Below are 21,712 nucleotides of genomic sequence, written 5' to 3' on the forward strand. Positions count from 1 at the left end.
AACTTTAAAACCAATAAACGTATTTACTTGAAATTTAGTACTCGTAGGTTGTTTTTAAATGAAAAATAGCTTCCTTTAGTGAGAAAAAATTGTCCATGGTACAATACAATGGTGTGTCTTTAGAAAAATTTTTCACCTTTACTTTTTTTATGAAGTCAGCTATTCTAAAACATAATTATTTTTATTGTAATTGAATTAACAAAAAAAAAACTTTTGTTGAATTTTAAAATAAGTTATATGATGTACTAATGGTTAGTAACAAAAACTAATTTGTGGATTAATACTGCATTTAAAACACTTAGCGAGTGTTTTTTTTCCAAACAGTTATTTGATTAACCAAAAACACCTTGTATATTTTTATATTTTAAAGGTTGGGTTAAAATAAAGGTTTTTATTTTTATTTATAGATAGCATGTGAGAAGAAATTTCAGATAGACCAACATGTGAGAACTGCTTCACACATTGCAAAAAAAGGAAAAATAGGAGGAAAACATCAAACTTCAATGGCTAAATGTTTCCAATCTACTTCAAAAAAATTAGATGAGCAAGAAACTTTTAATGAAGACTTGTGTCGCGCATTAGTGTCTGCAAAAATACCGCTTTCAAAATTAGCAAATGTAAATTTTAGTTCGTTTCTAAAAAAATATTGCAAACTTAATGTTCCAAGTGATCGGTCTCTAAGAAGAAATAATGTGAACGGGCTATACTCGTCGGTGTTAATTAATATTAAGGAAGAAATTGCAGATAATTATTTTTACATATCTGTAGACGAAACCACTGATTCCTCAGGAAAGTATATTGCTCATTTATTGATTGGTGTTCTTAAAGAAGATACCTTACCAAAATCTCATCTTATTTCATGCCAGCAACTTGAGAAAACAAATACTTTAACAATTTCGCGTTTTATACAAGAAACATTAGTAACTTTTTTTCTTCCGACAACTATTCCTTCTAATAAATTACTGCTTATTTTATCGGATGCTGCTCCTTATATGGTGAAAGCAGGACAACATTTAAAAATATTTTTCCCAGATTTAATACATGTTACTTGTGTAGCGCATGGATTAAACAGAGTTGCAGAGGAAATACGAAAAAAGTTTCCTCTTGTAAATACCATGATATCCAGTGTCAAAAAAGTATTTCTTAAATCTCCTATAAGAATTCAACTTTATAAAGAAATGCTACCTAACATTCCTCTTCCACCACAACCTATTTTAACGCGATGGGGAACATGGTTAGAAGCAGCTAATTTTTATGCAGATCATTTTGTTAAAATAAAGAACATAATTGATACGTTAACAGATGAAAGTTCCCAATCTCTTTTGGATTCTAAACAAACTTTTCAGAGTAACTTGCTTCAACAAGAACTTTCATTTATAAAATCAAATTTTAGTTTTGTTCAAAAAACAATTACTCAGTTAGAATCACCAAAACTGTCATTGTTCGAAAGTACAGCATTAATAAAAGAATTTGCGTCATGTTGTCGGAACGTTAGAGGTAATATTGGAAAAAAAATTTTAAAAAAATTTGAAGCTACTATGGAAAAAAATAAAGGTTACCATATTCTTTCTGAAGTAGTCAGTGTTCTAGCTGGAAATATTTCGGAAACAATTAATTTAGAACCAAATGTTTTGATTAGTTTGAAAAATGCTCCCGTTACATCATTTGATGTTGAACGAAGTTTTTCCATATATAAATATATGTACTCAGACAGAAGCCACAAGTTTTTGTTAGAAAATTTTGAACACCACTTGGTCATTTATTGTTACCATAATTCTAAATAAGTTTATTCATACTTAAAAATGATGTAGTTACTTAAAATAACTGTAAATCTTAATGAATAGTAGGAAATATTTAGTTATGTACACTTTTTTTTTAAATAAAATTGTTACTATTTTACGATTTTTTTATTTATTTGTATGCATATTTTGTAAAATATTTGCATATTTTCGGGTAAACACGTGCATATTTTTGCGCATATTTTCTACATTTTTATTTGCATATTTGCCGAAGTCTAGTCATTACCTCTGTTATGGAATGTTTCTGGCTCTATTGTTGAGTGTTGATACCATTACTTTGGTTTTTCCTCATTTATTTGTAGGTCCATATGTTTTGAGGCATTTGAAGAAAGTGTAGTATGTTTTTTCTAGCTTGTCTGTTGTACGAGCAATTAGATCTAGATCGTATGCATAGGCCATCATTTGTGAGGATTTACTAAAAATATTCTTTGTTGTCTATTCTGGCGTCTCTAACCACCTTTTCCAGGACTATCCTGAAATACCGCCAGTCCGATACGTGTTTCAAACACTTATGATTATTATTGTGATTGTTACGCATTGTTACTTTACCAGTCTTACTAGTTTATCGAGAATGTAGACTTCGTCCATGGCTTTATACAATTTACTTTATAGGCATACTATCATAGGCTAATTTAAAATCTATAAAGAGGTGGTAGGTATCGATATTGAAGCTATTGGTTTGTTCCAGTATCTACCTCAGCACAAAAATCTGGTCTGTTTAGATCGTCTAGATCTAAAACCACTTTAATATTTGCCAAGAAGCTCCTCTGAATATGCACTAGGCGGCTATATAGGTTACTCGAAAATGTTTTGTACACTGTGTTATACAGTGTTAAGAAGAGTTATACCACTATAGTTTCTGTATTCCAAATGGTCGCCCTTTTTGTGTAATGGACAAATTATTTTAGTAAACGTCTCTTCCGGGATTTGTTCCTCATTCCAAGCTCTTTCTATTATTTTATGTATCTGTTTAGTAAAACTATCACCCACAAATTAAATAATTTCTGTAGGTTACCATTACTTCCTGAAGATTTATTATTTTTTAGATGTTTTATTGTATCCCTTCGTGAGTTGAAGGAGGTTCTAATGGTTTTTGCTTACTAATTGCCATAATTTAGTTTTACTGTTTCTATTACAGAGTGTACACCGCGTAAAACCCAAAAAGAACAAACATTAGATGTCAGTGGAAACCTCAGAATTAGTGGGAAAAAGAAGAGTTATGCTACAAAATACCACAAAAAGAGGAAGTAGCATTCAAGAAATAGTAGTGCTGAACAGGAAAATATAATGTATGTGCACCAGGGATAAAAACAGCTGTATAAATAACATGTGTCAAGAATTAGAGCAACATGCAAACCGCCATGAAAGTCATGAACTATTTAAAAACATTAAATATTTGGTCCGAGAGTTCAAACCATAATGGAGAAGTAAAAACCCACATAGTAATCCAGTCGTCAGAGAGTTGACCCCTAAAAATCATACGAACAAGCTGAATTTTTTAGAGAATATTAATTTTGGGAACGCAAAAAAGATGCAAAAAAGTTTACAATCTTTACCCCCGGGCTTCCCCCTAAAACCTCCTTCGCAGGGGGGGTAAAAACACAAAAAAATCGATTTACTAAGAATCTGTACACCGTAGAAAAAAATATTTCAAATAAAAAACGTAGCTCAGATAATTTTAAACAAAAATGTTTATAAGCATTTTTTGTGTAGAATGAACAACGAAATGAAATGACTGTTCGTATGACTTTTAAAGGTTCAGTGGCATTTTCGTCTCTGACGATTGGAGTATAGAAAGAGTGAGCATTGCAGAAACCTGGAAAAATTACTGCTCAGAATTATACAGATACAAAAATACTTCAAAAGCTGCATCAATCTCAGAACACAAGAAACATGCAATCAGAGAGGCAGAAACCAAGCTAACAAAAAAACCCAGGGATCGATGGCATACTAGCGGAGACTCTAAAGGCGATGGGTGAAATTGGCGTAGATGTAATACAGGATATGTGCAACATGATATGGATCACAGGTGAATGGCCTGATGAGTGGTGCGAATCAACTGTTATCCCTATCCATAAAAAAGGATCACTAACCGTATGCAGCAATTACAGAACCATTGCCCTTATTTCTCATACAAGCAAGATCCTGTTACATATAATCAATGAACGGCTGAAGAACTTTTCAGTTCCAGAGATAGCCGAAGAACAATGCGGATTCGTACCAGAAAAAGGAACGCGGGAGCAGATACTGAACACCAGACCGATAATAGAAAAAACGAGGGAATACAACATACCAATGACAGTACCTAACCACCTAGTTTATCTTATAAGAAATCTGTTTTATGAAAACTCAGTCAAAGTTAAAACACGGAATATATTCAGATGCGTTTAAAACAAAGAAAGGGACTAGACTGTGCTGCATACTTTCACCATTATTATACAACATATATCCTGAGTATATAATAAGAAAAGTACTAGACAAATGTTTAGTGATAAGAAATAAAAAGTAAGAAAAAAACTAGAGAAGTCACTATATGAGGCGGAAAAATTAGTAACCTGCGATATGCATATGACGCACCTATACTAGCAGCGAATGAAGTCGAAATGATTACCATCACTGAACGGCTAAGCTAGATAATCGAAGAATTCAGACTTCAGATCAACACTGGAAAAACAAAAGTAATGATCGTAAACAGAGCAAATAATAATCTACTGCACATACACCAAGTGGCGAATTTCGAAGTGGTAGACATATTTGTATATTTGAGCTCCCTGATAACCAACAGTTCTGATTGCTTCTCAGAAATCAAGCGTAGACTAGCAATGGCCCGAACGGACACAGCTAAATTAATTAAAATACGGAAAGACCTAACAGTAACAAAGAATACTAAGGTTCAGTTGGTCAATGCCCTTATTTTTCCCATTGCTACATACGCAGCTGAAACATGGACTCTCAAAAAAATCGACAGGAGTTAGATCAAAACCCTCGAAAGAATTCTACAGGTGTCCTGGACAACATAGAACGAACCTGTAAATTCTAGAAGCGCTTCATATTAAGACAGTCCGAGCATACCTAAAATACTTCGACCAGATAGCTAGAAGAACGGGGACTATGAAACTATTAGTAGTAGAAGGAAAGGTAGAAGGCCGAAGACCAAGAGGAAAATCTCCAACACGATGGGCAGACCAAATGAAGACTCTGGCGGGAAAATCCCTACATGAAACCGTCGATCTGGCACAAGATCGCAGCCAATGGAGACAGCAAGCTAACAATATTTAGAGAGTTACTCCATGACAATGGCTCAAAGAATGAGGAGGAGGTCTCTGTTACTTGTTAATATCATTTACTTGATTAAATAAGTAAACTCAATATAGTAGTAATAATAAGTGAGGGCCTGATAGCTCCAACGGTAGAATGTCTGGCTATCACGCAGAACGTCGGGGTTTGATCCCAACACCAATGAAAATATCTAGATATTTTTATTTAAAAAATATATCTGCAGGTCCCAGGACGACTCAGCTGAATAAAAGGAAAACTAATACTGTTAATAGGTGGTTGAAGCGTAACACAGGCCCTGTTACCTTCCTTGTATACCGTAGGCTCAAGAAGTAGTAGACTACCCTGCCGTACTCCCAAACTGCACTAGCGCTATAAAAGGGGACTATTATTATCAGAAATAATAAGTAGTATTAACTAAATTAAGTATCTTATAGCGAATTTTTATTTTCAGGTCAAAGAAAAAAATAAAAAAGCTTGAAGAAATAAAAATTAAAGTGCCGAATCCTTTCAATCGAAAACAACACAAAAATAGGGAAAATAATTATAGAAAAGATGAAGATAAAATGAAGCGATTAGAAAGTGCAGAAGATAGTGAAAATATTGATATTACGAACAGTGTGAACTATTCAAATGATGATGTGTGTAAAACTATGAATAACGAAAAAGATAATAAACAGTCATATTCCTTACAAGTGAGTATACATTTTTGTTCGATTATTGTCCAGTCAAGCGCTTGAAAACTAATCAATCTAGTTTAAGTAGAGGTTTCTGGTGTCTTCTAGAGTAATCTTGTGCGGGGTGAAACAATCATCCCGGTATCCTATCCACAACAATTTTGATGATGAATTCCACTTTATCTTCTTCTTGCAGTACCGTCTCCTATCGGAGGTTGGCTACCATCACAGCAATCTTCACTTTGTTGGCTGCAGCTCTGAACAACTGTATTGAAGTGCACCCATACCACTCCCTTAAATTTCGCAACCAGGAAATCCTCTACGTCCCACATTTCTCTTTCCCGAGATTTTTCCTTGGATTATGAGTCTAAGCAGAGAGCTCTTTTCTCCTCTCATGTGGCCCAGATATTCCAGTTTTTTCGTTTGTATGGTTTTTATGACTTCGCATTCCTTCCCCATCTTCAGCAGAACATCTTGATTTGTTACTCTTTCTGTCCATGGTATTTTCCACATTCTCCTGTAACACCACATCTCGAATGCCTCAATGTTTTTGATGTTTATCTTTTTCAGTGTCCAGGCTTCCATGCCGTACAGCAGAACGGAGAAAACATAGCACCTTAACATTCTCGTTCTTAAGTTTATATTTATGTCCCGGCTGCATAGGAACTTTTTCATTTTGACAAACCATTGTCTCGCTATCTCTATTCGCCTCTTGATTTCTCTTGTCTGGTCATTAGTATCAGTGAAGCAAACCCCTAAATATTTGTAGGACGTAACTCTTTCAACTGGCTGATTATTTATGGTTAAATTCACATTGGTGTATAGCTTCTTTGTTACAATCATGAATTTAGTCTTTTTGATGTTCAGTTTTAGACCATATTTTTTGGTATGGGTGTTTATGTTTTCCATCAAAAACTGTAAATTTGCTAGGTTATCTGTTACTATTAGCGTGTCATCAGCGTATCGTATATTGTTAATTAACTCTCCGTTAATGTTCATACCAATGTTTTGCTCTAGGAGCGCTTCCTGACATATTGTTTCGCTATATATATCGAATAATAGTGGAGAAAGCACACAACCCTGACGCACACCTCGACGAATCTCAATTTCTTCGGTTAACTCATTATCAACTTTGATTTTTGCTGTTTGTCCCCAGTACAACCTGGATATGATGTTAATGTCGCGACTGTCGATGTTTTTGCTTCTTAGGATTTCATACAGCTTTTGGTGTCTGACTTTATCGAAGGCCTTCTCAAAATCTATGAAACCTACGTAGAGGTCTTGGTTTACATCCAAACATCTTTGCATTAACACACTCAGACCAAACAAAGGTTCCCGTGTTCCCAGTCCACCTCTGAATCCAAACTGTGTGGCGCTTATGTCCTCTTCTAATTTATTAAATATTCTTTTGTGAATTATTTTTAAAAATACTTTTAGTGTGTGGCTCATCAATGCTATATGTATATCCACTTTATCACTAGCTCTAATAATAAATATCTGGTAACGAATGAATTTTGGAGAAATGTAAAATTAAATTGAATTGTTTATTTCAGAAACATGTATCTTCCGAATTACATTTCGAGTAAATTAATAGTGATAAAAAAACATTTACATTTTTTCCAAGAGTGTCATCTCGACGATATACGTCTGCAATCGTCATAGCTATTTGGACTTTAGAGACGGTTGCTCTGTACAACTCTCTCGGGTTGCGCAGCCATGATATTCTACGTTTCCCAACGCTAAGCTTTCGTTGCATAATCAGTTAGAGCAAGATGTATCTCCCTGCCATCTTCGGCCGTCGCGTCGATACTAAATTGCATATATATTTCTTCAAGTAATTTAATCTCATAAAAGCTTTTGTGCTTTCGGGACAATTAAGGACAAGTGGTTTCTCAGAACTTGACGACATAATATGAATCAGCCAATTTGAACGTGAGAAGTTAAAAAAGATAATGAATTTGCATTGAAAATAAGTAATTAAAATATAAAACGAAATTCATATTATAATAAAATGATAAGGTCATACGACGCATGTTTTTTAAGTAAGTACCGTTTTGCGATTCCGCCGCCGCAGCGCTACGGTCTGCGTTCCGCGCATGAGCGCTGGTTACCTACATCTCTTGTCTACGCACTGACGCCATTACAGTCTGACTCTTCATTGTATACTTGTTTACTCCAGTGTTTAAGATGCCTCCAACAATCGTGGGTCACGCTAATTGTGAAGTACGGGCTGTTATACGATTTCTTAGTGCTAAAGGCGTAAAACCGATCGATATTCATCGTGAGATCGTTGAAGTTTACGGACAAAACATTATGAGTGATGGAATGGTAAGGAAATGGGTGAGAGCATTTAAAGATGGCCGCACAAATGTGCATGATGAAGAACGGAGTGAGCGTCCTTCGGTCGTTAATGAAAATTTGGTGCAGAAAGTGGACGAAAAGGTGAGAGAAAACAGACGCTTTACAATTTCATCATTGTCCGACTGCTTTCCTCAGTATTCTCGTAGTGTTTTGTATCGCATTGTTACCGAGAACTTGAATTACCGGAAATTGTGTTCACGTTGGGTTCCAAAAATGTTGACGGATTTGCACAAAACCCAACGTTTAGGCAGTGCATTGACTTTCCTTGAGCGGTACCACAGTGAAGGTGAAGATTTTTTAGACCAAATTGTTACTGGTGACGAAACGTGGGTGGCCTACGTCACACCAGAATCGAAACAACAATCCATGGAATGGCGACATTCATCATCACCCAAAAGAGTGAAGTTTAAGCAAACAATTTCTGCCCGGAAAATCATGTGCACAGCTTTTTGGGACAGAAAAGAAGTATTGCTAGTGGAGTTTCTGCCTCGTAATGAGACAATCAATGCAGCGTCTTATTGTGAGACATTGAAAAATCTGCGTCGTGCAATCCAGAACAAAAGACGTGGCAAGTTGAGTAAGGGTATCGTTTTGCTGTATGACAATGCCCGTCCACATGTGGCTAATCAGACCAAAGATCTCATCAAATCATTTAAATGGGAAACTCTAGATCATCCTCCATACAGCCCTGATCTGGCGCCCAGCGACTACCATTTGTTCCAGCACTTGAAGAAACACCTGGGCGGTCAGCGTCTTTAAGACGATAACGAAGTCAAAACATTTGTGATGCAGTGGTTAACAAGTCAGGCGGCAGAATTTTATCAGGAGGCTATTCAAAAACTGGTGCCATGTTATGACAAGTGCCTCAATATTCACGGAAATTATGTAGAAAAGTAGATTAAGGTACAGGCTTTCATGTAAAAATAAAATTATTGCCATATCTTTGCACGTCTTTTTTTAATTCCAAAACGGTACTTAAAAAAACACGCCTCGTATTATAATAAAATAATATTATTAAAAATAAAATGTTTAAATAAACTCTAAATACTTTTCCTAACATAGGGTTTCTAAAATAAATGAATAAATTATGCTATTTTAATCCATAAATTCGTATTTTTAGGAATATTTGCAAAAAAATCGTCCTCATTTTGTGGATGCCGCAGAATACCGAAGGCTGGCACTTATAAACAATAAGATAGAAAGAGAGTTAAATAAGGATGAACAAAAATTAAAATTTTTGGAAGAAAATGCTAACAATAATAGATTGAAACGTAAGTATCTTTGCCCAAACCCAAAATTGATATTACTATATCCATAGCAGAAAGATTATTACAGTAGCAGAAAGATTTTTTCGTTTAACTTGTAAAATATAGTAACTGGTCTGAGATTTCATCTATTGGCGTAGCAGAAAGAACTAGCAAGTATTTGGAAGAACAAAACAAAGATGCTCTATATAAACGTCCTGCCTATCTTGTTTTCTTCTATTTGTAGGTTGATATAACGTTTAACTTTCTTGAAGACAGATAACATGTTGGGTTATTTTTTTTTATTCGTTCTTTTCATGTACAATATTAGTTATCGAAGTATTATTCGGTAGGTCATATTTTCTGTTACTCACATTTGTAGTCTAGTGTCTTTGGTTTTCGTTTTTGTTTTGATATTCTCACTGATCTTTTAAGAGGTTTCATTTGTGTTTGGCTTTTTTGTTTATTTGTCTACATTCTGATCCATAATTTGTTATAATTTTTCCTTTATTTCCTAAAGTTTTGGCAAAGAATTTAGTTTTTGGATTTTCGTATTCCCTTCCAATATTCTATTCCACGGACATAAAAATATACAGAGTGTTCCATTAAAAATACCGATGATCGAATATGCTAGACTTGCGTGAATTACCCTGTACATATAAATTTATGTTTAAAAAGGGCACATTTGGATTTAATAGTTGACGTTCCAGCGTTTTTTATATTTTTCTAAAATAAGGACACACACAATATTATTCCATAAGTGGTTTCCACACTGTATAATTTCAAAATTTCACTCTGTAATATTCGTAATAGACCCTACATGATATAGTTCGTTGAGATTAGGTTGTTAAGGAGCTTTTAACAATATAAAAATATACAGGGTGTTCCATTAAAAATAAAGCTTTTGGGCTATGCTAGGCTTGCAAGAGTCTGTACATTTAAATTTATGTTTAAAAATCGCATATTTATATATAAAAGTCGACGGGTCGCAGCGTTTTTTATAATCTTTTAAAACAAGGAGAAAAATAATTTTATTCCATCGGTGATTTCCACCCTATGTACCTATATGTATACCACACAGTCGGAATAGTTTTCACAAAATGGTATGAAAATAAAGAGGTAATAGTTGGTTCCAACTTTGTTGGAGACGGAGACAAAGACATATATGTAAAAGTCTCGAAATCAGTGGTAATGATGTCCCATGCTCTGTTAAATTCGTGGTTGGGTATTTCGACCAGCAATTGCTAAAAATCTTGCTAAAAAAATACACGAAAACAAGCCAGACCTATCAAGAGCCCGTAAACCTCAGACCTTCGTTATTTTATAAAAGTTGAACATTTCTCAGCACATGCTCCCAACGTAGGTAAGAAAGATCTTACCACTATGAAGTTTGGGTTATCGTGGCCTTGGCGTGTAGACACTCTCTAGAACTTTAAAATCTCCAATGAGAACCTCCATTTTATATTGAAGATTTCGATTCCTTATAAAAAATTATAAGTTTTATAAGGAACATTTCTTTGGAAATGTTGATAGATGGCGTTAGAATCGGAAAAAACAATTGATTTTGATACTCTAGAAAAATTAAAGAAACGGTTTAATATCTGGAGAAATATACTCCCAAATGCAAAACCAAAAAAAAACTGGTTTAATATTTTTCATAATCCATTGAATGGTGAATACGACCCCGCACAAACACTTCGTGAGGCGGAGGGCAACTTTGAAATATTTAATAGAAAACCACATTTTTTTTTGGCAGATTAGGATTCTACGTAAAAAAGTAAACAAGTTTTTATCTGATTTTTTTTCGATTCGTGATAGATGGCGCTGTAATAACAGAAAAACTTATACAGATTAGAAGTCTGCAAGCTAATTTCCATAGTACTGAATACATCTTTTAAGAATGTCTTGTAGAATAAGAATCTGCATTAAAAAATGGGAGTTCTTATTTAAGATTTTAAAGTTGCAACATGCCCACCCTCAGTGGGTGGTGGTGCGGGGTCGTGTTTGGTGATATTCGATAGATTTTGAAAAATATTAAATACTTGTTTTTTGTTTATTTCTCGAGATACTAAACCGTTTCCATAATTTTCCTAGGTTATCACGATAAATCGTTTTTTTTTTTCGATTCTAATGCGATCTAATGTTCCTTATAAAACGTACTTATTTTTTATGAGGAATCTAAATCTGTAATAAAGAATGGGGGTTCCTATTTGAGATTTCAAAGTTGCCCCCTCCCTGTTCTAGGGGGTTTCTACCCGCAAAGGCCACGATAACTCAAACTTCCTAATGGTCTCATCTTTCATAAATATATTTTGGATATGCGTTGACAAAGTTTCATCTTTTATAAAATAACGGAGGTCTGAGGTTCACGGGCTCTTTCTTACGCTAATAGCAAACTCAAAAAGTCCTGAACTATCGCAAAGCCCACTTAGGAAGTTAGACCTCTCAAAGGGACGTTATGACAGATACCACCACTTTCCGAAAAATATATTTAAAAAAAAAAAAGAGAACTCGCGGTATAAAATGGAGGGTGATGAACTCAAAACCCATATGTATTGTATGAAATTTAAGCCTACCTCTGCCTTACAAAAGAAAGAAATGGTTTATATATATATATATATATATATATATATATATATATATATATATATATATATATATATATATATATAAACCATTTCTTTCTATATATATATATATATATATATATATATATATATATATATATATATATATATATATATATATATATAATAACGGATTGATTACGGCCGTCGCCGCTTCTCCGCCCCCAATTGCCATCTTTTTCTCTCATATGCAATTGCCTTTTTCTAAGTCTCTTGCCGCCATTGCTTCATCAATATCGTTGCGCCAACTTCTCCGTGGTCGTCCTCTCTTCTTTCTTCTTTCAGGAGGGATCCATTCCAGTACTCTTCTAGGCCATCTCTACTCTGGCATTCTTTTAACATGTCCGAACCAGATTAATTGTTTTCTTTCTATGTCATCATTGATATTTCGCTCCATTTTCATTTCGTTTCTTATTTGTTCGTTTCTAACTCTCTCCAGTTTCGATCTACCGCAGCTTCGTCTCAGATAATCCATTTCTGTCGTCATAAGTTTGTTTCTATTAGCTTTGGTGACGTCCCATACTTCCGAACCGTAAAATGTAATACTTTGGACTATACTACCGTAAATGTGTTTTTTGGTTTCTCGTCGAATTGTTTTTTGCCAGAGAAGAAAGTTTAAGGCACGGGTCGCTGCTCTGTCCTTGTTTATTCTTTCCCTATAATAGTTTTTATAACTTCCATGTTAAGATTATGCTAGTTTTTGTAATATTTTATTTTTTGCTATAAAAATACTAAGTTTTCTGAGAAAATAAATATATTTTTAAAAATAACTAATATTTTTTATATTTAACTAAATGTATTAGTCGCTTGTGGCGAAAAGGGATTAAAAATTTTTAGAGAGGGAGAGTAATTTTTTTCTTATAAAATTGATTTATATAAGTTGTTCTTTTAACAGAAAATAGTAATTTATAATGTTGCTACATAGTTTGTAAATTTTTTTCTGAACGAGCCAGTAATCTTGGCTCAATAATTTAATCACTGTGTAAATTTCTGATATTTTTGAGATAACTACTAATGCTCGATATTATTTTTATCGATGTCTGATACTTTATTTGATGATTAAAAACAATGCTTGTGATAATAATTAACCTATGATAGCATAAGATTGTTCAGAAGAATGGTCAGTGTATATTAATTTCTAATTTTATTATCATACATACATTCTAGGTCAGAAGTTATTCACTGAACAGGAGATGAGAGAAATAACCAAAAGAAATTACAAAAAATTACCAGAAGTACAACAAAAGTTAACTAACCAAAGAAAAGAGAAATTAAGGAGTGCTGATAGATTTATGGCAGATACATTAAACAGGGTATGTTATGAAACACCATCTATCTATTTATTCAGCCATAAATATTTATTTTTGAATATAGATCTTCACTTGTTTTTTAATTTCTGGATCATGAAGTTGGAAAGAGGGGTTCTGTTTAACATCAAAATTCAAAAACATAAATTTTAGCAGTAGCCCAATAAAAAAATTATTATATGATATATGACAACTTATTGTTAGAAAGTGATTAAAGTATAATCCTAACAAGTTAGTATTTTTAAGAGCTAGTTAAACTAATCTGCCTAATATATTATTAAGAACTGGTGACATTTTCTTCGCCATAGAAATATCCTGGGAAATAGTTAACAGTGTGTTTTTCCGTTGGTTTCGCTGATTTGAGTTCATTTGCCTCTAACTCTAGAGTAAGAGTATATCCTTAACACAGAGTTCATCTATAAGGCCAAATTGGTCAAACATGGTTTTTCAGAAAATATTAGGTGGTAGTCCTCTAAAAATTTTTATTTATGACATTTCTGTTACAGAGAAAAGTTAGTTCGCGTTTTTTATATCATTATGAGGTTACAACCTTTGTAATAAAAATATCAGGTGATTTAAAAAAAAATTATTGATTATTTTCACAATTTGCAAAATACAAAAAATTCTTTATGTTTAAAATGGAAAACACGTTACATTTAAAAAAAAGTCCACGCAAAAGTATGTAATAACTCCCTTCAGAAATTCAGTTCGAGTTCAAAATACATACAAATTATTCAGGTAGTGATAGTTATATCGAGAACTCACCTTTATGAGAAAATGTTTTTTATTTTCAATGAAAAATATACCGATTCATGATATGTCATAGTTGCTGATACATGGCAATATTACAATTAGAACATCATCTTTTCTTCTTTGTTTCGGCGTGATTCGTTAATTTCTGGCACTTGGTTGTAAGACCTATGTACCATACCTTGTTTTTTTATTAATTCCTGTGGCCTCAACCAAGGTCAAAATTCCTTATTTGCAGTTTTAGTATCTCTTCTAATTCAATCCTCAGTTGACCAGTAAATTCCTACCTCATATCACTTAGCATATTGCAATGGCATGTGATGTGTAAGGCAGTCTCTTCTGTCATTTCGCATTTTCTGTACCGTGTTTCATTCATCATACCTAGTTTGTATAGGTGTTTCCTTAAACGACAGCCACTTGAGTGGCTCTCCATTTCTTTTTAATAATTCCTTATCAGCTACCTCTGATCCTCGTTTTTGTAGCATCTTTAGTGATGCCACAGAATAGTTCTGGACTACGGTTTCTCTTGAGCCTTGTTCTTTTCTTCAGGTCTTTTGCCAGGTTGTTGAGGAGATCTTTGCAGTTCTTTTCCAGTTTTGATTTGGTTTCGACTTGTTTGAGTGTATTTCCGTTAATTTTTATCTTCATTTGTTTTCCATTTTTTCCGCATACCATTACTTTCGTTTTCTCATCATTAATCCTTAAATTTCGTTTCATTAGTGCAGCGTTCCATACTTATAAATTTCGATTAGTTATTCTTCATTTATTCCAAATATCACCAAAGATCGTTTGTGTCTGCGCCCTCTATGATCCTAGACTTCTAGATTTCTATGTCCGTCATATAATTTCAGCTTTTCTGCTCTGGTTTCTTTAATTATGTCATCCAAGACTATGTTGAATAGTATGTAAACTTAACGTAAACCCTTATTTACTCTTCGGATTTGATATTATCGGTTCTGAACTTGTTCCTTGTATGTTTGTATACACTCATAATGGCTTCTCTGAGTTTGGTATTCACACCTTTCTTTTTTAAGCATATTTCTATCACCTTTCTTGGATTATTATTTCTGTATTAATTTCTTGATAGTACAAGTGTGGTCTTGGATGCTTCTGCCTTTTCTGAATCCACTCTGTGATTGTTCCATTTTAGAATCAACTTCTTGTAAAAGACGTTTCTCTTATATTCTCTCGTGCTCTTTGGATGGGATGCTCAGTAGTATTATACCTCTGTAGTTACTACATTCCCGCGTATCTCCCTTTTTGAAGAGGGAGATGGGTGTATCTTTTTCTTCTTTTTGGTCTCTGTTACACCAAATACGTCTATTTGATTTTTCTCAACTTCTTGAGCAAGTTCGACTTCTTTGCCGTTAAGAGCTATGACATTCCATTGTCATTAAACTCTTACTTTTTTCATGCTGGTTTTACATATTTACTGTTTATGTTCTTGCTCATTGCTGGCTGCATTTTTAGGGGTTTTTCTTTTCTTGTCACTCGTTGCTCACAGTCTTGGTAATTATTTTTGTACCTATCTGTGTCTTTGCTACTTAGTCTATAATTGCTCATGTGCATTGTCATTTCCTGGTTTGTCATAGTATTTCCGGAATGATGATACTAGCTTTTGTGTTCCTATTTGGACTATTTTGATTTCTTTATTGTCTTTGTTGTCCCCTTTATTTTCTCTCTCTATTCGTAGTATCGTCATTGATGTATATTTTTCCTTCTTCAAAATTTCTTAGTTTGGATTGATTTTTCATAGCCTTTACCTTCTCTTCATGTTCTACTAATTCCATCAAGCCGGTTTTCTCTCCCAGTTTGTATGCGTTTTTAATTTCAACATCTACTTCCAAATTATGTTTAATGAAGTTTCTCATACCCTCTTTAAAACGCTTTGATCGTATGTATCAATTGCTAGTCCACTCGTGACTACATTGTTTTTTCTTCTTTGTTTTTCCATAAATTAAATAATTTCCTTTACTTAATTTAACTCCTTTTTACTTTCCATATTTTCTTTCTTCAGGTCTTTATTTTATCTCTTAAAGTTTGGTTATCAACAATAAGTCTTTCTATTGCTTCATTACGTCTGTTTTGGATTTTTCTTATTATTTAATGTCACTTGGCAGGTTGTTCATCATGCCTATCAGTTTATCCAGTTTTGCATCGTATTTATCTGTTGTTTTGGGCGTAGTCTTGGAGAGTTTTCGACTCTTCTTTCACCATTCTTCTTGGTTATCTGAACCCTCATATCCCGTTCTCCTTTTTGTGTCTTCATCCGTTGTTGTGCCGTCACTGTCCAGATATTTTCCTTTTTTCAGGTATCTGTCCATTTTCGGCGCCAAGCACTTTTTCCATATCAACGGTTCAGAGAAAACGATGCTTACCGTTTCACTGTGATACTTTTATTGTTTTTATTTTGTATACAGGAATTCTTGTCACTTTGGCAACGTCGCTTTTGAATCCGTCAAGGATTACACCTTATTTTGGATTGAAGTGATATTACACTTCACTAAGTATCAGTTAATCTTATTTGTTTTTAAGTCACTCAATGTCTAATGTTTTAAGTTTCTGTTAAGTCTAATGTTTCATGGTCAATCATATCAATTTAATTTTACACATCAACTTACAGCACTAAATTATTTCTCGTTACAATTTTCGAAAAATCTGGTTTATCACGGACGAAAAATAGAGAGATATTGTTTTTTTAGTTATTAGAGTACACTAAGCTTAAAACGGTATGACATCACTTAAGAGCGTAGGCGCAAAATTTCGGGCCAATGCTTTTTAAATGCATTCATTTTTTTAGAATCCTGAGAAAACTAATAAATATTTTTGAAACATTTAAACGCAGAATGAAAGATTACATGATTACCGAGGGCCCAAAGTTCCTGAAAACTTCTATAATGTTTATTTTATTAAGTTACAGAGGTAAAAAAGAAGAGAAAATTAAATGTGATTTTTAATTTCAAATATCTCATTCAAAAGAAAATTTTTGTTTATTCTAAGGGACTTTCGGCCGCCAGTAATAATGTAATCTTTCATTCTGCATTTAAATTTTTCAAAAATTTAAATTTTTTTAAGTTAGGTGATGTATGTTTATTATATACTGTTGTGTGGAACCGACATAAATCCCAATCAATGTGATTTTTAATGTATAGGTTACCCGACTTATTACATATTACAAATACAACTGATTCTTCTACTATGATATACTACTAAAAACCTAACCTCTTGTTTCTACTTAACATTTTGGTATGTCATTATGTTTACTTTTTCATTATCGTCATTATGTTTACATTATGATTTTGTGGCGTGAATAGGACTTTTCATCAGCCGCCATGTTTTTTATACAGACAGTTTTGAAAATGACTATAATATACGTGCTGGTTTATAAATTTATAAAGAAATATTTATTAAATTATTATTTTTTATTTAATAAAGAATTACATATTCCATAACAACGCCACTTCTTTGTTACTTTTCGTACAGGTATCATAATAATAATCGATTAAAAAAAATTGATTTGCTAATTGTGGCACTTTATTTGTTTCAATATCTAGACTTTCTTTGGTATTTTTTATATTAATTGTCTATATTATTTATATGACTAACCTAACCAGTTTGTTTACAGATTGTCTGTTCGAAAATGATGACTGACACTATTTTTTGATCAAAAGTCCTATATATTTTATTCTTACTATTTGTTGATTTTGACATGATTTTTTTTATTTTTAGAAAATCCAAAATTTTGTTTTGAAAGGCAAGAGGAGTTTTCCTATAGATACAAATGTTGTAAACGTTTTGTGAAGTTTATTTTGTATTATGAAGTAATTTATTATCAAAATTGTACACTCGAAAAATTGTAAACTTATTATGTATTAAATAATTTTATATTTTTCTAGTAAAGTAGTTTTCTATTATATTTTATTTTATAAAAAAATGGATAGTTGTGACATAAAAGATTAATTGATTAATTCCCAAAAAACAGAAGAAGAAAATTATTATTTTATAAAACTTTTTCAAGTACTCTCGTTGAACATCAATCATTGAGCTTTTAACGTTACATGGGTTTTCCGATTTATAGGTTGTGGTTCGAAATTATTTCAGCTGACATCTTGTGAATGTAACTATTTTTCTTGGGAATTTTACGAATCACACTTACATTATATTCTAATTCAGTTTTGTCTACTAAATGCCTACTTCTTTGCTGTGGCTGCAGAGTACAGCACTTACTCTGCTTTTCACTAACTGCTTATATCCTTGTAGTGGCTGCAATGTACAACACTAACGAAGTCTTGCACAGCTTCACACATTACACAAGCTCGAACGGTTTAGTCCTCTTGAGCCTCCGCATCTGGGGACGGTTGACAAGAACCTGAAGTAATTCGTGGTTGAGATGCTTATGGAGCCTCTCTTCATGTCTTCTTGCGACTTTCTTAATTTCATTTGGAATAGATTCAACTTTAAGGTCTCTACGTAAATCGTCATTCCGAACATACCAAGGAGCACCTACAATATTTCTTAATGTTCGGTTCTGGAGCGTTTCTAAATTTCTATAATTGCTTTTTTTGGTACAGCCCCATAATTGTAGGCCATAGCTCCACACCGGTTTCAATATCTGTTTGTAAATCAGTACTTTGTTCTGGATGGAAAGTTAGGAGTACCTACCTATCAGCCAATACATATTTTTGTACTTTGTTTTTAACTGTTCAGTTTTCTTTTAACATGCTCCTTCCAATTGAGTTTGACGTCCAGATTTAAACCCAGGTATTTTGCTTTTTTCTTTTTAGGAACAATGCTGTTGTTTAAGATAATTGGGAGATAATTGATTTTCTTTTTAGTAAAGTTAATATGAACTGAGTTCTGTTCATTAAACTTTATACGCCATTTTTTGGACCAGCGTTCTATGCCATTTATTGCATTTTATAGGTTAACCATAGTTTCTTCTTTAGTTGCTCCTATTGCCAGGACTGCTGTATCACCAGCAAATGTAGCTAGTTGAATGTTTTCTCTCTCCGGAACGTCAGATGTATACAAAAGGCATAGTACTGGTCCAAGAACGCTAGCTTGTGGAACCCCTGCTTTATTGGATTTAACTCAGAGTACTCATTTTCTATTTTGACTCTAAATTTTCTTTAACTTCATTAATAGGCCGTATTGCAATCCGTTCTCAAATGCTTTTGCGATATCCACCAATATTGCTGAACAAATTTTGTCTCCTTTCAATGCTTTCTCTATTTCAGTTATTATTCGACATATCGGTATATCTATGTTTCGTGGACCTTAAGAAGGCATTTGACCGGGTCAAATTAAAGGAAGTTATCCACTTACTGTACGTAAGAAAGATATCTCTAGGAATAATCAAAACGATCGAAAATATCTACCAAAACAACGCAATAAAAGTAAAAGTAGAAAAAAGAAAAAGAACTAACCGACCCTATTAAAGCTGGATAAGACAGGGAGATTCTCTGAGTTCTCTATTGTTCAACCTAATTATGGATGAAATAATAAAAAAAGTAAGACCTAAAAAAGGATACCAAATGGGAGAAAAACAACTTAAAATAATCTGCTATGCAGACGACGCAATACTACTGTCTCAAAGTGAAGATGATTTACAACGTATGCTGCACCAATTTAATATAACCGCCAGAAAATTTAACATGTTAATTTCCCCAAAAAAGACAAAATGCATGGTTACAACAGCAAATTTACTAAGATGTCAATTGGAGCTGGAATGTCGGATAGAACAATTGATGGAGTTTAAATATCTAGGCATCACATTATCTAGCTGCGGAAAGCTCGAAACTGAAATGGAAGATCAAGTGAATAGAGCAAACAGAGACGCAGGCTGCCTGAATGAAACAATATGGAGAAATAAAAATATCGTGAAAGAAATGAAAGGCAGACTTTACGAAACAGTCATCAGACCAATAATGACATACGCGGCAGAAACAAGATCTAACACAGAGAGGACAAAAAGGATGTTAGAAACAGCAGAGATGAAAACACTTAGAAAAATTGATGGTAAGACACTATGGGACAGAGCTAGAAGTACAGATATACGACGTAGATGCAAGGTGGAGAACATCAAGAACTGGGTAAGAAATAGAAGACTAGAATGGAAAGAATATAAGCCTAATGACAACAAATAGAGTAGTAAAGACGACAAGAGACGGTTCCCCAATAGGAAGACGATCAGTAAGAAGACCACGAAAACGATGGAACGACAACTTACTGGAGGCACATTGAAAAATAGACAGAGTCATGTCTATATAAAAAGAAGAAGTTATTATTCGATGGATCTGGTCAACTGTGGAGTGTTTATCACGAAATCCAAATTGGTGTGTTGGAATAATACATTTTTGTTCAATTATATGGTTCATTTTTCCTAGTAGCAATTTTTCAAACACCTTTGAGATTAGATATAGTAAGGAGATTGGCCTGTATGATGTTAATAAATGGTTATCTTGTCCTACTTTGGGTATGATTATAACCTCTGCAGTTTTCCAAAGGACGGGAACGTATCTAAGTCTAAAAGATGCATTTATTAGGGTAGTAAGCTTTACTATGGCTTTTCTAGGTAATTTTTTTAGTATCTCACCATTGATCAGGTCAAACCCAGGCGCTTCTTTTAACTACTATTTTAATAGAAATAGCCACTATTGAAGTTTAAATAAGTTTATTGACGTTGTAATTTCCATTTCAGAAATCGTTATCAAAATACAAACATTAAAAAAAGTAAACAAATTTTGTAGACAGTTACAATTCTGGTGAGAGCGTTTTTGACAGTTCAAAATTTGGCGAGAGCGCTAGTTTAATGTTTAAGATTTTGAGCAAAACTAACTAGATTATTGATGTCCCCACTAATGTAAGTTTATTACCAGTATTACTAGCTGTATAACTGCTAGGAACTAGCAAGTACAATGTTTTTGTATATAATAATAGGCGTGGGTGCCGCCAGGATTATTTTCAGGGCGGGTGCATTTGCATCTACACATTCTATTAACCAATAGAAATATTATGTATAGCTATATACATTCTTCCCGGACAGGAGGGTAAAATTGCACTCCGCTGCCGGCGTCCATGATGTTGGGACATTCTCCCAGTGTAAAAACTTTCAAAAAAAAAATTGATAAATACTATTTAAAATCCAAAAGGAAACTAAATTCCTGTAGCTGACTGTATACCAAGTATCACCAAAAATTTATTTAAAAATTCACTTATAAAAGGTATATATTAAAACACCCTATCGGGCTACATCACAGAACGTTTTCGTGATGTAGCCCGATAGGGTGTTTTAATAAATACCTTTTATAAAGGAATTTTTAAATAAATTTTTTGAAACACTATTTACTAGTTTTACTGGGAATAAGCCACAATTTTACTTTAAAATAAGTTTATTTTAAATATATCTGAAGTGGAAATCGAAAAGCCAAAATAAACTTATCTTAAAGTAAAATTGTGGCTTATTCCCAGTAATAATAATAAAGTGTATTAAGATCCCACAAGAAAATAGCTTCGGAACAAAACTACACAAATACTATATTAGCCTTATATTTTAAATTATTTATATTTTAATTTTACTTTACAGAATATTTACTTCATTAAATATTATGTTTTTATGGCCACCGTTATTGGTTGCGATTGTGATGGTAATCACATTTTTAAATAACTAAT

At 33.3% G+C, this 21,712-nt stretch overlaps 1 protein-coding gene across 1 annotated transcript in view; it reads left to right on the forward strand.

Moving 5' to 3' along the window:
- LOC140434519 (uncharacterized) overlaps nucleotides 1-17,941 on the forward strand; it is a 47,494-nt gene extending 29,553 nt beyond the window's left edge. Inside the window, exons 6-9 of the mRNA XM_072522847.1 lie at nucleotides 5,530-5,770; nucleotides 9,234-9,384; nucleotides 13,152-13,297; nucleotides 17,771-17,941. Of these exons, the coding sequence (XP_072378948.1) occupies nucleotides 5,530-5,770; nucleotides 9,234-9,384; nucleotides 13,152-13,297; nucleotides 17,771-17,842 (610 nt within the window). The 3' untranslated portion in view covers nucleotides 17,843-17,941. The remainder of the gene's footprint in view (nucleotides 1-5,529; nucleotides 5,771-9,233; nucleotides 9,385-13,151; nucleotides 13,298-17,770) is intronic.
- The last annotated feature ends 3,771 nt before the right edge of the window (nucleotides 17,942-21,712 follow it).

Source organism: Diabrotica undecimpunctata, chromosome 2 (genome assembly GCF_040954645.1).
Source record: "Diabrotica undecimpunctata isolate CICGRU chromosome 2, icDiaUnde3, whole genome shotgun sequence".
Taxonomy (NCBI): Eukaryota; Metazoa; Arthropoda; class Insecta; order Coleoptera; family Chrysomelidae; genus Diabrotica; species Diabrotica undecimpunctata.